At 26.5% G+C, this 15391-nt stretch overlaps 1 protein-coding gene across 1 annotated transcript in view; it reads right to left on the bottom strand.

Annotated features, from left to right (window-relative positions):
- Positions 1-1646: 1646 nt before the first annotated feature.
- LOC111623272 (hemicentin-1-like) overlaps positions 1647-15391 on the bottom strand; it is a 133960-nt gene continuing 120215 nt past the window's right edge. The window contains exons 10-14 of the mRNA XM_023365793.1: positions 14364-14391; positions 14189-14277; positions 12192-12289; positions 11256-11411; positions 1647-2337 (exon numbers count right to left, since the gene is read on the bottom strand). Coding sequence (XP_023221561.1) covers positions 11262-11411; positions 12192-12289; positions 14189-14277; positions 14364-14391 — 365 coding nt within the window. The 3' untranslated portion in view covers positions 1647-2337; positions 11256-11261. The remainder of the gene's footprint in view (positions 2338-11255; positions 11412-12191; positions 12290-14188; positions 14278-14363; positions 14392-15391) is intronic.

Below are 15391 nucleotides of genomic sequence, written 5' to 3'. Positions count from 1 at the left end.
TAATAATAATTTGGGTGTCGTATATCACGTATAAGAAAGAAAAATTGAATTATTTCGCTTAAAATTATTACTGAATTTCTTGTTCTTTTACTAATTATAATTTTGTTATATTTTATTTATTAAATAAATATTTTCTGTTTAGAAGTGAAACCTTTTATTTTCGCAATCATGACAAATAAATACTCTAAATGTTTACAAGCATAGAACATCTTTTTTAGAAGTCATTTAAAATTTGTTACTACAAGTATTTTAAAATTTAATTAAAATGTACTATACTTTAAATATATAAATATTTAAATAAAACGAAAAAATATAAATATCTGCTGAATTACTGAAAAAGTGAATTAAATAATTTTGCAACGTTTTTGCATAAAAATAGGAAAAAAATAAGTCATAACATTAAAAAATTTTAATCACATCTCAGGTATTTGCTCTTGAGATGTTTGATACGCCTCAAGTGGCAAATAATTGTATTTGAAACGTCACACTGCTTTATATACATACTACGTTTATTCGTTTCTTGCGGAAATAACAAGTATACACTGCTATTTGTTACTTCTTTTTATTTCGCATATGAGAATTAAACAATTAAAATTAATAAATATTATACTTAATTTATTATTCTTGTATATCAAAAATTTATATAACAAATACTCTATATATATATATAAATTTTATTTTGAGAATTGCCTTAAAATAATTGAAAGCGATACAAAAATTAAATTTATAAATTCAATATTTTTTGGAACAAATGGCTACCATTTTTCACAAAATAAATGCCATTTTCTGAAATTGTTAGAATTTTTTTATGGTCACAAGTGACGTCAGATTATCGAGTTATCTTTATAAAATATTTTATATCTCTTTTTTTAAATTTTAAAAGAAAAGATCGACATACTCTACAATTAAAACATTTTGTTTCAAAAATGTTTTTTTTTTCACAAAATAATTTTTGCTTACAGAAAAAATTTTAAGAAACAATGAGTGATGTCAGAAGAGGAAATCGAGAGAAAATTTTCTGAATATTTTATATAATTACATATTTTAAATTTTGTTGTGTTTACAAATTGAAGAAATAAAATGCATTATAGCGATAACATAAAATGAAGGAAAAATCTATCATGTGACTTAGGCGTTCACATAATATTTCACACATAAATAGGAAAGAGAAAAGAGAGAGAGAAAAAGGGAGAACGAGAAAAAAAAGAAAAAGACAGAATCAAAGAGAGAGAGAAGCGGTCTTCGTCCCTGAACACTAGGCGTTCGGTCGTGGGTTCGCGCCTCGCTCGGACGGGCTAGCCACATGGAGTTTTCCGGGTTTCCTCCACGTCTGTAACGCTTGAATAGGGGCCAATTTCCCTTAAAAGACCTCCCGGCAAGGCATTCTTTCCCCGCGCGTGTGGCAATTCCATCTACAAGGCCTTTATTAAAAATTATTAAATATTCTACATTCCAATCCGAATATGTTGATATGTTTACAAAAACAATTTTCAAGAGATGTTATTCGAACAGTTGGAATTTTATTTTTATTAATTTTTACAATCATTTACAACTGAAATTAATATATTCTTTCATACTGTTAATTAGAAAATCTATTTTTAAAAACAAAATTCATCAGTTAACGTCTTAAGAAACATCTTTTCATAATTATAATCAGATACATAAATCACCATTGTCATTATAAACACAATATTTATAAATCTCTCCACCTGTATACAGGCGAAAGTATTTATATTCAAATCACACCATATATTCGACATACATGAAAAGTTTGTCCACGTGTTTTCTTGGTGAGCTTACCACGTCTTCTTTACAAAAAAAAATGAGATCACAAAGCAGGCATTTCGACGTTTCTGTATGGTTGCAGTGTTATAAAACAGCCGCAGTCGACTCTTAGCGGAGTAACAACTTCCCTGAGATTTTATTAGTGCAATATAAAAATACTGAACACACAATTACGGGAGTGCGCATTATCATTTTGGGGTGCTTCCGTTGGTTCCTGTATGTCGGCATTCCTGCAAGTTCGATATTAAACTTTATACAGTAGTGTTCTTTAATTCTCGGGAAGGAAGACCATTAGTGATCGTTCGACCAAGGCTGACAAAATGAAGTAAAAACGAAAACAACGATCACTACAATGCTAAATTGGTAGATCGTGTGTTGATCGATGGCATTTCTGACTTCTAGTGTATTTTTTTTCCTCTTCTCTCTTGCATAGTGTAAGACAATCGGTTAACATCGCTCTAGCGATATCTGTTGTAGTGATTGTCGTGTACGTCTTCTTTCTGCACAAGAAGAGGCGAGGACAACATGCTGACAATTAATCAGAGTTTCATGCTAATAAGTAGAAAGAATGTTAAGTAAGCGGCTTTTATTCAACTAGATACAACACTAGAAACCTTCATTATATCGCATTCGTGCGGATAATTGCAGGCGTAAGGGTAAAGTTTTCTGTTTGTAACAGAAATCATTTCTAAATACGTAAATACTGCATAGTTAAATGATAAAATCTGGAATTTATTTGCTCTTAAATGAAATTTGATAACAATATAATAAAAGTTTTAGTGCTGCACGTTTATATAATAATAATAACAATAACAACAATAATAATAATAATTTGGGTGTCGTATATCACGTATAAGAAAGAAAAATTGAATTATTTCGCTTAAAATTATTACTGAATTTCTTGTTCTTTTACTAATTATAATTTTGTTATATTTTATTTATTAAATAAATATTTTCTGTTTAGAAGTGAAACCTTTTATTTTCGCAATCATGACAAATAAATACTCTAAATGTTTACAAGCATAGAACATCTTTTTTAGAAGTCATTTAAAATTTGTTACTACAAGTATTTTAAAATTTAATTAAAATGTACTATACTTTAAATATATAAATATTTAAATAAAACGAAAAAATATAAATATCTGCTGAATTACTGAAAAAGTGAATTAAATAATTTTGCAACGTTTTTGCATAAAAATAGGAAAAAAATAAGTCATAACATTAAAAAATTTTAATCACATCTCAGGTATTTGCTCTTGAGATGTTTGATACGCCTCAAGTGGCAAATAATTGTATTTGAAACGTCACACTGCTTTATATACATACTACGTTTATTCGTTTCTTGCGGAAATAACAAGTATACACTGCTATTTGTTACTTCTTTTTATTTCGCATATGAGAATTAAACAATTAAAATTAATAAATATTATACTTAATTTATTATTCTTGTATATCAAAAATTTATATAACAAATACTCTATATATATATATAAATTTTATTTTGAGAATTGCCTTAAAATAATTGAAAGCGATACAAAAATTAAATTTATAAATTCAATATTTTTTGGAACAAATGGCTACCATTTTTCACAAAATAAATGCCATTTTCTGAAATTGTTAGAATTTTTTTATGGTCACAAGTGACGTCAGATTATCGAGTTATCTTTATAAAATATTTTATATCTCTTTTTTTAAATTTTAAAAGAAAAGATCGACATACTCTACAATTAAAACATTTTGTTTCAAAAATGTTTTTTTTTTTCACAAAATAATTTTTGCTTACAGAAAAAATTTTAAGAAACAATGAGTGATGTCAGAAGAGGAAATCGAGAGAAAATTTTCTGAATATTTTATATAATTACATATTTTAAATTTTGTTGTGTTTACAAATTGAAGAAATAAAATGCATTATAGCGATAACATAAAATGAAGGAAAAATCTATCATGTGACTTAGGCGTTCACATAATATTTCACACATAAATAGGAAAGAGAAAAGAGAGAGAGAAAAAGGGAGAACGAGAAAAAAAAGAAAAAGACAGAATCAAAGAGAGAGAGAAGCGGTCTTCGTCCCTGAACACTAGGCGTTCGGTCGTGGGTTCGCGCCTCGCTCGGACGGGCTAGCCACATGGAGTTTTCCGGGTTTCCTCCACGTCTGTAACGCTTGAATAGGGGCCAATTTCCCTTAAAAGACCTCCCGGCAAGGCATTCTTTCCCCGCGCGTGTGGCAATTCCATCTACAAGGCCTGCTCATCGGACGCCTAGCGTTCATAACCTGGCTCTCTCAGAGTTTAGAGCCTATATGTGCTGAACACCACATTTCAACCAATCAACGAAAGAAAAAGGGAAAGAAAGGAAGCGTGAAATATTGAAAAGAGAGAAGTTGCTATATAATGCACAAAGATGTTTTTTAAAAGGTAACTTGAATAAAATAAATTATTAAATACGTTGATACATAATTTAGAAAAATAGAGATTTTATAATTTGAATTTTAATCATTGTTTGAATAATAAACATTAAATCAAAACTCTGAAAGTTATTTTTTAGTTAAATATTAATTAAAAATTTATATACATCAACAAATTTTACAATAGAATAAATATGTAATTTATATTATTTACATCAAGATTAGCCTAGTAATGCATTCCTTTATATAAATTTAAGTAAATCAAATGATAAATTTATTATTACAATAAATAAAAAATTTCACGAATATATTTGTCAACATGGACATTAATCATTAACAGGACAATTATACTGGTGTTAAGCATTTACACAAGAATTGAGGAAAAGTTCTTAGAGAAAACAGACTTTAAACATAAACATTAATGTTCATGTTGACAAATATATAATAAGAAATTGAATAAAAATAGTAAGGCAATAATAATTAATAATTTCACGAATAGTTTGTAATAAAAAAGTTTAATACGACTTCTCCAGAAAATATTAATTGTGTTAATTGTAATGAAAAGTAATAATAAATATGCTAATTATCTGTATTTAACAAATAAAATAAAAACTTAATGTTTTATTAATTATTAATAAAAATTAATAAGTTAATTAAGTATCATATTTCTGTAAATTTATCCAAGAAATATTACAAATTATTTAATGAAAATATTCTCTTAGCTGATTTCTTTTTGTTAAATTAATAGAAACTAATTTATTTTAATGAAAACAATTTTCTATTAATTTATACTAATGTGATCGTTTTTTATACAGCAATAAAATCTTTATTATAGAAGTAAAAGTTTGTCTGAAAATTTAGAAAAATGAATTGGAAATTAAACTTTAATATTTAATTTTAGTGAAAATGCATCAGAAGATTGTAAATTAGAATTAAATTATAATAATTCTTATATCAGACTTCCATTTTCACCCTATATAAACGATCTTTTCTCGTATAAAACAGTCCTAGAATCGTTGTTAGTGAGTGATATCCTAGATTATATAAAACCCTATCTACATTTGTTATCCAGAATTAAAACCTGAAAAGCATTTTGTAATGTAAGTGAAATTTATATTTAATGAAGCTTCTTGAAATTCAGTGTTGTGTGTAAGCATTAAACGTAGTTAAACGTAACTTCATTTCATTATACTTCCATCATAAGAGGTATGAGATTTCAAATTGAGATGTCAGATATTATTAGGGCAGAAAGTAAACAGGAAACATGATCACCTCTTACAGCCAAACGACACTCTGGATGTCGTGTCATTCTGATTACAACATCTTTGATCAGTATAGCAAGTATTATCTCTATTTCTCAACTAGAGAGTTAAACTTAGCTAATGAAGGGTTCTTCTGTCACTCGTTCGTACTGGGAAGTTCAGCTCACAAATCTGACTGACTGACGCATTCTTATAATATTGTTACTCTAGAGTATACAGTTAACTAGAGAACTTTAACATGGCATATACTCCGCTCAATCAATATAATTCCACCCCAGAACAACCTCCACACCAGTATAACCGAATGTTTCTTTCCGTGAATTTGTAAGGGCAATTAGAATTCTAATATTCTATCTACATGAAAACACGCCGCAGATTATTTTGAAAATGACTTGAACTTTGGCTCATCTATAAAAGTAATGGTATTCTATGAAACAGCATTATTCTCACAGGATCGGTGTTTGCGTCATTTCAAGAAATTCAATATTTTTTGGAACAAATGGCTACCATTTTTCACAAAATAAATGCCATTTTCTGAAATTGTTAGAATTTTTTTATGGTCACAAGTGACGTCAGATTATCGAGTTATCTTTATAAAATATTTTATATCTCTTTTTTTAAATTTTAAAAGAAAAGATCGACATACTCTACAATTAAAACATTTTGTTTCAAAAATGTTTTTTTTTTCACAAAATAATTTTTGCTTACAGAAAAAATTTTAAGAAACAATGAGTGATGTCAGAAGAGGAAATCGAGAGAAAATTTTCTGAATATTTTATATAATTACATATTTTAAATTTTGTTGTGTTTACAAATTGAAGAAATAAAATGCATTATAGCGATAACATAAAATGAAGGAAAAATCTATCATGTGACTTAGGCGTTCACATAATATTTCACACATAAATAGGAAAGAGAAAAGAGAGAGAGAAAAAGGGAGAACGAGAAAAAAAAGAAAAAGACAGAATCAAAGAGAGAGAGAAGCGGTCTTCGTCCCTGAACACTAGGCGTTCGGTCGTGGGTTCGCGCCTCGCTCGGACGGGCTAGCCACATGGAGTTTTCCGGGTTTCCTCCACGTCTGTAACGCTTGAATAGGGGCCAATTTCCCTTAAAAGACCTCCCGGCAAGGCATTCTTTCCCCGCGCGTGTGGCAATTCCATCTACAAGGCCTGCTCATCGGACGCCTAGCGTTCATAACCTGGCTCTCTCAGAGTTTAGAGCCTATATGTGCTGAACACCACATTTCAACCAATCAACGAAAGAAAAAGGGAAAGAAAGGAAGCGTGAAATATTGAAAAGAGAGAAGTTGCTATATAATGCACAAAGATGTTTTTTAAAAGGTAACTTGAATAAAATAAATTATTAAATACGTTGATACATAATTTAGAAAAATAGAGATTTTATAATTTGAATTTTAATCATTGTTTGAATAATAAACATTAAATCAAAACTCTGAAAGTTATTTTTTAGTTAAATATTAATTAAAAATTTATATACATCAACAAATTTTACAATAGAATAAATATGTAATTTATATTATTTACATCAAGATTAGCCTAGTAATGCATTCCTTTATATAAATTTAAGTAAATCAAATGATAAATTTATTATTACAATAAATAAAAAATTTCACGAATATATTTGTCAACATGGACATTAATCATTAACAGGACAATTATACTGGTGTTAAGCATTTACACAAGAATTGAGGAAAAGTTCTTAGAGAAAACAGACTTTAAACATAAACATTAATGTTCATGTTGACAAATATATAATAAGAAATTGAATAAAAATAGTAAGGCAATAATAATTAATAATTTCACGAATAGTTTGTAATAAAAAAGTTTAATACGACTTCTCCAGAAAATATTAATTGTGTTAATTGTAATGAAAAGTAATAATAAATATGCTAATTATCTGTATTTAACAAATAAAATAAAAACTTAATGTTTTATTAATTATTAATAAAAATTAATAAGTTAATTAAGTATCATATTTCTGTAAATTTATCCAAGAAATATTACAAATTATTTAATGAAAATATTCTCTTAGCTGATTTCTTTTTGTTAAATTAATAGAAACTAATTTATTTTAATGAAAACAATTTTCTATTAATTTATACTAATGTGATCGTTTTTTATACAGCAATAAAATCTTTATTATAGAAGTAAAAGTTTGTCTGAAAATTTAGAAAAATGAATTGGAAATTAAACTTTAATATTTAATTTTAGTGAAAATGCATCAGAAGATTGTAAATTAGAATTAAATTATAATAATTCTTATATCAGACTTCCATTTTCACCCTATATAAACGATCTTTTCTCGTATAAAACAGTCCTAGAATCGTTGTTAGTGAGTGATATCCTAGATTATATAAAACCCTATCTACATTTGTTATCCAGAATTAAAACCTGAAAAGCATTTTGTAATGTAAGTGAAATTTATATTTAATGAAGCTTCTTGAAATTCAGTGTTGTGTGTAAGCATTAAACGTAGTTAAACGTAACTTCATTTCATTATACTTCCATCATAAGAGGTATGAGATTTCAAATTGAGATGTCAGATATTATTAGGGCAGAAAGTAAACAGGAAACATGATCACCTCTTACAGCCAAACGACACTCTGGATGTCGTGTCATTCTGATTACAACATCTTTGATCAGTATAGCAAGTATTATCTCTATTTCTCAACTAGAGAGTTAAACTTAGCTAATGAAGGGTTCTTCTGTCACTCGTTCGTACTGGGAAGTTCAGCTCACAAATCTGACTGACTGACGCATTCTTATAATATTGTTACTCTAGAGTATACAGTTAACTAGAGAACTTTAACATGGCATATACTCCGCTCAATCAATATAATTCCACCCCAGAACAACCTCCACACCAGTATAACCGAATGTTTCTTTCCGTGAATTTGTAAGGGCAATTAGAATTCTAATATTCTATCTACATGAAAACACGCCGCAGATTATTTTGAAAATGACTTGAACTTTGGCTCATCTATAAAAGTAATGGTATTCTATGAAACAGCATTATTCTCACAGGATCGGTGTTTGAGTCATTTCAAGGAATTCTTCCATGAAAAATTCAGGAAATATATGTTTTTTTTTTTTTTTTTTGTATAAAAGCCATTTTCATTAAGCTTTTAATTTATAGTTTGTCTTAAAAATTTTTCTTTATCACCTTTCTACAGTAAGATAGAAGATAATTTTGGGTGTAAGCGCTGTTAATACAAGAGCTGTCGTTACTAGTTTCAGAAATCCTTGTAGATCTTGCTAACCTATTCCTTACATTTCACTGGTTTTTCGAAATTGTTGAAATAATCTTTATTCTATTCTGTTGGATATTCAAATATCCATTTGGATGTAAGGGGCCGAGAATAATCTTTCTAATATCTACATGGATCTAAATTGAATCAGGTAAACGAGATTTAAGAAACATTACTAATAACTTTTATTGACAAAAATGTTTTTTCATATAAATAAATTTAAATAGCAAATTTTTCTGTACTTAAGACGGCTGATGTAATTTTTTCAGATGATTCATTTTAAGATTTACTATAAAATGAAGTAAATGAAAAATGGCAGAAGAATGAAATAGGAAACTCCTTTATAAAAATCAAATGGCAATAGAAATGTCGACGTCATAGGAAAATATAATTTTTAAAAATGTCAAGAGATTAATAAAGTTATTCAATGTTTTTCTCGTATATTTTAAATTTTATTTTGAAATAAATAATTCTGTTCTATTTAAGATTATTTCGAATTGTAATTCCAAATTATATAAAATTTTAAAATTTTTTTTATTTTTTTATTGCTAACTTTTTTTCATAAAATAAATTTTGAAATTATTTATTGAAAACATTTAGTTTATTTTTATAGAATTAGAATTTCAAATTCTAATAAAACAAATACGAATAAAAATTTTGCATTTGTAATTATCGATTTATACATAAACGTTAAATTTAAATATAAATATGAGTAATTGAAAATATTCAAATGTTATCAAACATTTTAAACAGAAAACATTTGATAGATTCTAAAAAATATCATTCTGAATGTGTCATTTTTCGATTTTTTGTTGTAGTCTTAAAGAATTGTTCTTATTGACTGTAACTTAAGTGTAATAACAGTTAATTCAAACGAGTTTTTGCAAATTTAAAAAATAGAAATGAGTGCATCCAAATAAAATAAATATATCTGAATTCAATAATATAATTTTTATATGGTTTACTAAAAATTTTTCAAGTTTAACTTTAGATACTTACTGTATAGGCCTACTTTCTTCACCACTTATATATATATATATCTGTGTAATAAATTTGTTATATTATACATAGACGAATAGCCGTAACTATATAGATATATATATACATATCCTTACAGTTAGATGGTGAATATTTTATAGTTTCATATACCTTACAACTATTTTGTAGGCCTGTAAGTTAAAATTGTATTTAGAAATAAATTTAACCTTCATACTATGTTCCGAAAGATTTATTTATAATTATAAAGTTATACAATCAGTAATGTATTCTAAAGTGTATTTTCATCTTCCTTAAATAGAAAATCAAAAAATAATTCATTTTTATTACAAAAAAATAAAAAAAGTATTAAATTAATAACAAAGTGAATAACAAGAATTACTCTTTTTGTAATTTTAATTAAAAGTAATTTTATTAAAAATAAGTTCTTAAATAATGAGAAAAATAATTATCTGAGTTTAATCCAACTGTTTACATATTTTAATAATATTTATATTAATTTCGTTTATCTTGAATCTTTAATTATCTTTTCATCATTTTACAAATCTCTACTACTGAATATAATTAGAGATAAGGATCAAAATTCCATTAGATAAGTAGAGTTTCGGCTCATTATATTTAATAGGTTCGATATAATGAAGTTATATTAAAAACTTTAATTAATTTGAATTAGAAAGAATTTAAATTTTTCATTGGAGAGTACAATTAATAATAATTGTACAATTCATATATATTTTTTTTCCTGAAAAAATAGGATTTAAATTGTCGCTTTTATAGAATAGAAGTAGAAAAAATAAAACTGTCATCTTAAGTATTTCATTATTATAATCTTCTTTCCTGTAATTTTGATATAAAAAAATTTATTTTTTATTTAATAACCTTCACTTTGCATGAGTTTCTTACGCTAGGGACTTATCTGACTGAATTTCTAAATCATTTTAAGGTTCAAAAAACACGCTAATGTTTTTCTTTCAAGGAAATTTCAACGAAGATTTGCGAATAGATAAATTTACACCACTTTTTCACAAGTTGTTATTTAATATTTACAATTGTTTCACGTATATAAGTGATTAATTATGACCCGTTAGTAATTGTGTATACTTCGATATAATGAACTCGTATTAAAAACTCGTAATTGTACAATATCTTTCCTAAAAAATAGGAATTAAATTGTCATTCTTAGAAAGAAAAAAAGGAAAAAATAGTCTTTATTTTATGCAAAAATTCTTTCTTCTGTTCAATAATCTCCACTTTAGATGAGTTTATTAGGATAGGGACATATCTAAATTTATCTGAAGGATTGTTAAGTAATTATAACATTCAAAAAATTTTAAATTAGATTTTCTAGTAAATTAACTTTACCTATTTTTATAAATTATCGTTTATTTTTAAATATTATTTAATATTCGTAAGTATTTCGCTTACGTAATTCATTAATTATGATCAGTTAACAATTGATTGTGTATATTATCTGTAAATGTAATAATTATTATGTTCTTTATTTATCATATATTTAATTAATATAATTAAGAAATTTACCTCTTTTCAGACTTTAGTCTGTTTACTAGTAAATGTCGGTGTTACATTTGTAAACTTTTTAGTCGGTGACGAACAATAACTGTGTAAACTGGTATGTTCCATTGTTCTACTCCTATACGTAGGCGACGATTGTAGTAAAGTTATGTTAGCAGATTTCTAAAAAAAAGGCAAGAAATAAAGAAACCCGATAATTATTTTATTAAATGTAATAAATTTTTTGTTATAATTTATTATTTAACAATACAAAAATAACTTTTCTTCCAAAAATATCAACGATAATCTTCCTCCTCCTTTACTTTTATAGATCGTTATTATTATTATTTTTCGCTCGAAAGGAACGAAAAGAGAAAGTGTTTTTTCTGCAGATTTTTATGAAAAGACGTCAATAATAATTTTTCAAGACTACTCGCAATAATTGGATGTCGCTTATTCGACAGAAATAAGTTGATTCGAGGTGAAAATTATTTAAAAATCACCGGAAGAATGTAATCATTAATTTTTACATACAATATATATATATATATATATACAATCAAAAATAATAAAATTCACGCCTCTAATATCTTCATAATATATTTAACTAGAATCAATCAAATCAGAAATATTAGTTTGTCATTATTGCAAACTTTAAAGTTGCTTTAATTCCACTTTAAGGATTTATTCATGAATTATGATTATATAATAATTACGTAATTAGGCGCATGTTTAACTTTTATAATGAAGTTATTCAACTTTAATAATAGTATATTTCATCGCAAAATATAAAGAATTGCATGTTTACTGTAAACATAAAGTTAGCATTAATTGAATTTTTATGTAAAATTTCATAGACAAATTTCTGAATATATTTTTAACATATAAATGTATATAAATATGAAAGGCTGAAAGACCTTATAAATAAATGTAAATATTGATTTTCATATATAAACAACTTACCATTTTGCAGTTGATTTGATCCGTTTCTTTTTGACTTCCAGTTTGGAATGCTACACCTTCACTCATCATATCTTCGGAAAAACCGGATTCCCTTATTTCTATATACAAATATCCAAAAAATAAACAAAGTTTTTATTCTGAAACTTCACCAAATACGAAAGAAATGAGGGATATTCAATACTTAATCCTCATGAATTGATTATACATTTTATAAGGATTGAAAGCTTTATAAATCACGAAAGATAAGAGTCTTTACTCGACGTTATTGTTTAGTTTTATATTGTGAATGAGTGCAATAAAATAAATTTTTTTATGAATTTCGAAAATATCTTGAATAATTTGCTTTCTTTAGGCATCATATATCGATGCTTAATATATAAAACTGTCATAATCCTTCGAAGATTAATGTTTGATTATGGTCTATTATCGGCACTGGACAATGAATTACTTTATATAAATGCATGTGTCTTTTATTATAAATCCAGTGCATATATCTGTACAAAATGTATAGAAATTTGCGGAAGAATTTGATGTTTATCAAACATTAAACATAAGCTTACTTGTTTTACATTAATAATAATTAATTGTATTGTACAGTACGTGGAAAACAAAATATAAACTTATAAGTTTATGCTGTATTTTATTGACAACGTATAATATAAGTAATTATTATTAATTAATAATTTGTAAGCAGTTGGCAAATTTAAAGTGCGTACAAAATAATAATAATAAGTTTGAAATTTTTACTAAGTAAATTATACATTTATTGTACTTACACGTTAGTTTTTACTTAGTTTAGAATAAAAGGAATTTAAAAGTTTCAGATGAATAAATAATTAAAGTTTTATATTTCAAGTTCTTTATTTGTTAATTTAATTAAAGCAACGAAACTTTTAATTTGTAAAATTAAAGAAAAAAAATTTTAAATTACTCGCAAGTTTTGTCAAATAAATGTCATATTTCAGAAGAGCCATGATTAAAGTGATCTTTAAAAAAAGCATATTTTCAATGATAATTATTTAAAACTTTAATTAAAATACTCGATTAACATCAAAAAATTCATTCATTTAATTGTCAAAGTTGTTTTGTATTATTTACAAAGAGAATACTCAAACGTTTGTACGTTTGTCTAATCAAAAAGAATTCCTAAAATTGTTTTTGAACATTTTCAAATTAAATGAAAGAATTCGAACGTGTTTGTAACGTGAATAAAGAGTGCATAGTACATAATTAAAGGGAATCTTTCGTGTTTCTAATTTCACAGTAAACATAATTATTAAAAAAACAAAAAAGGAAATAGCTATAAACAGTCTTCCGTTTGCAATTAGATCCTTGAATGTCTTCTTGTAATTACTTGATCTGCCAATATTGGTTAAGCCATAAAGAATTCCGTTCTTAAAGGAAGACTTTTTTATTCGAATTGTATTTTGCTATTTTAACATTTATTTATTTAAAAATATAATAATTTCTATGTGTTAATTATAAATAAGATTATTGTTAGAAGAGCGTGCGTATTGCATAGAATTTCCAAGTGACAGTATCATTAAGTAAGTGCTTGACAAGCTGCTTTAGTATCGATCGAATGAGCGAGTCTCTTGTGAATCGCCTGTCGTCTTACTCCCAATTGTCATAGGGTGAGTGACCAGGTCATTGGTGGACAACGTGATCCTTTCACACCATTTCATTCAGTAACCGACACATAATCATACAATTGTCTTCCAGCAGTCTATTTCTGCAACGATCTATTCATATCTCAAAGATAATTCGATTCCTTTCCACTTATTCCTACAAAAATCACTTTTGTCAACACTGTAATATTTATCTGATATCGGTTACGAATAACGTAAAACAATTCACAATTATTTCTGGTAAATAGGTAAGCTTAAACTGTAAACAATGGCATTATTTTCTAAGAAATTCTTTATCTTTCTATAAGAATTTCTTTATTTTTTCCTCAAAAAAATTATTCTATTGTCTCTTTGTATTCTAATAATTACCTGGTATGATATCAGGACCTTTTCCATCTCCAACGTAAGCACACGATTTCCATTCATCATCTGTATCTTTCCGAAGTGGAGTCTGGCATCTGTAATTTCGGTCAAATTTCCATATATTAAAGACTTACAAATATAATTTTCGTGTAAAATTTATCAATTTATGATCCAAACTTACTTATCGTCCATAGCTGCAGATGGAACATCTAAAAATTAAAGAGAAAAATTAAATAGATCTTCTGTATATAGGCCTATAACTCATATAAAAGTAAATATATTAACGCTGAAGAAAGATAATTTGTGTGTCAACTCATACATTTTAAAATACTTTAATTAATTTTAAAAAATAAATAAAATCCGATATATAATCAATGAATTAAAAAATCGCTCTTCACAATTGTTTGTAAACGCTAAAAACTTTTTTGTTTGATTTCTTCCACTTCTTTGTTTGTCTAAAGTGCTTCTTTCGGAGAAATTTATTGAGAGGAGCTAAACTACAAAAAAGAAAACATGATGACAGCAAGATAGATTCGATGTAACTATTAAAATTATTTTGTTGACTTTATCTTACACAGAACTTTTCTGAATTATATCTTTACATGTTTAAAAAACAATGTTACTAAAAATAGATATAAAATTTAATTTTAAGACGGATAAAAATTCGAAATCAATGTATCACAACCCGAAAACATCACGCCATTAAAAAGAAAAAAAAGGAACTGAAGAATTGATAAGAGTAACTCTTTTGAGAGCGTAACTACTTCCATCCCCTTTTCTCTGGCCAAACTGATGATGGTGATTGATGTAGGCCACTGAATAAAACAATGAAAAATTTGAGTCGAAGAGACATCGGAATTTTTGACACGCAATTCCTAGTAAAGGAAACTATCGCAGCGGTGGGACATAACGTGAAATTGCTGGCTTTCCTTCAACTGCGTTGCAAATCGGTGGGTATCGTTGTCACGGGTAAAAGGTTCTGACTGTTCACACGTCTCTAACAGATTTCTTTGACATTCCAAGTTTTTCTGGGATCGATCATTCTAAATGCAAATTTCGAATTCCTTGCGAGTAAAACGTTTAATCGAAATAAGTTCGTAAATAAAACAATTTCAAATTTTAGAAATAAAATAATAAATTAAACAATGAAGAAAGTTTCAAAATACGAGAAGAAAATAAAGAAATACACTCAATACGAATTACTAATCA

The sequence above is a fragment of the Centruroides sculpturatus genome, unplaced genomic scaffold (genome assembly GCF_000671375.1).
Source record: "Centruroides sculpturatus isolate CEXI.00-Female unplaced genomic scaffold, Cexi_2.0 scaffold302, whole genome shotgun sequence".
NCBI classification, from domain to species: domain Eukaryota; kingdom Metazoa; phylum Arthropoda; class Arachnida; order Scorpiones; family Buthidae; genus Centruroides; species Centruroides sculpturatus.
Note: the sequence above shows the minus strand (reverse complement) of the source record. Positions and strands in the feature narration are given on the sequence as shown.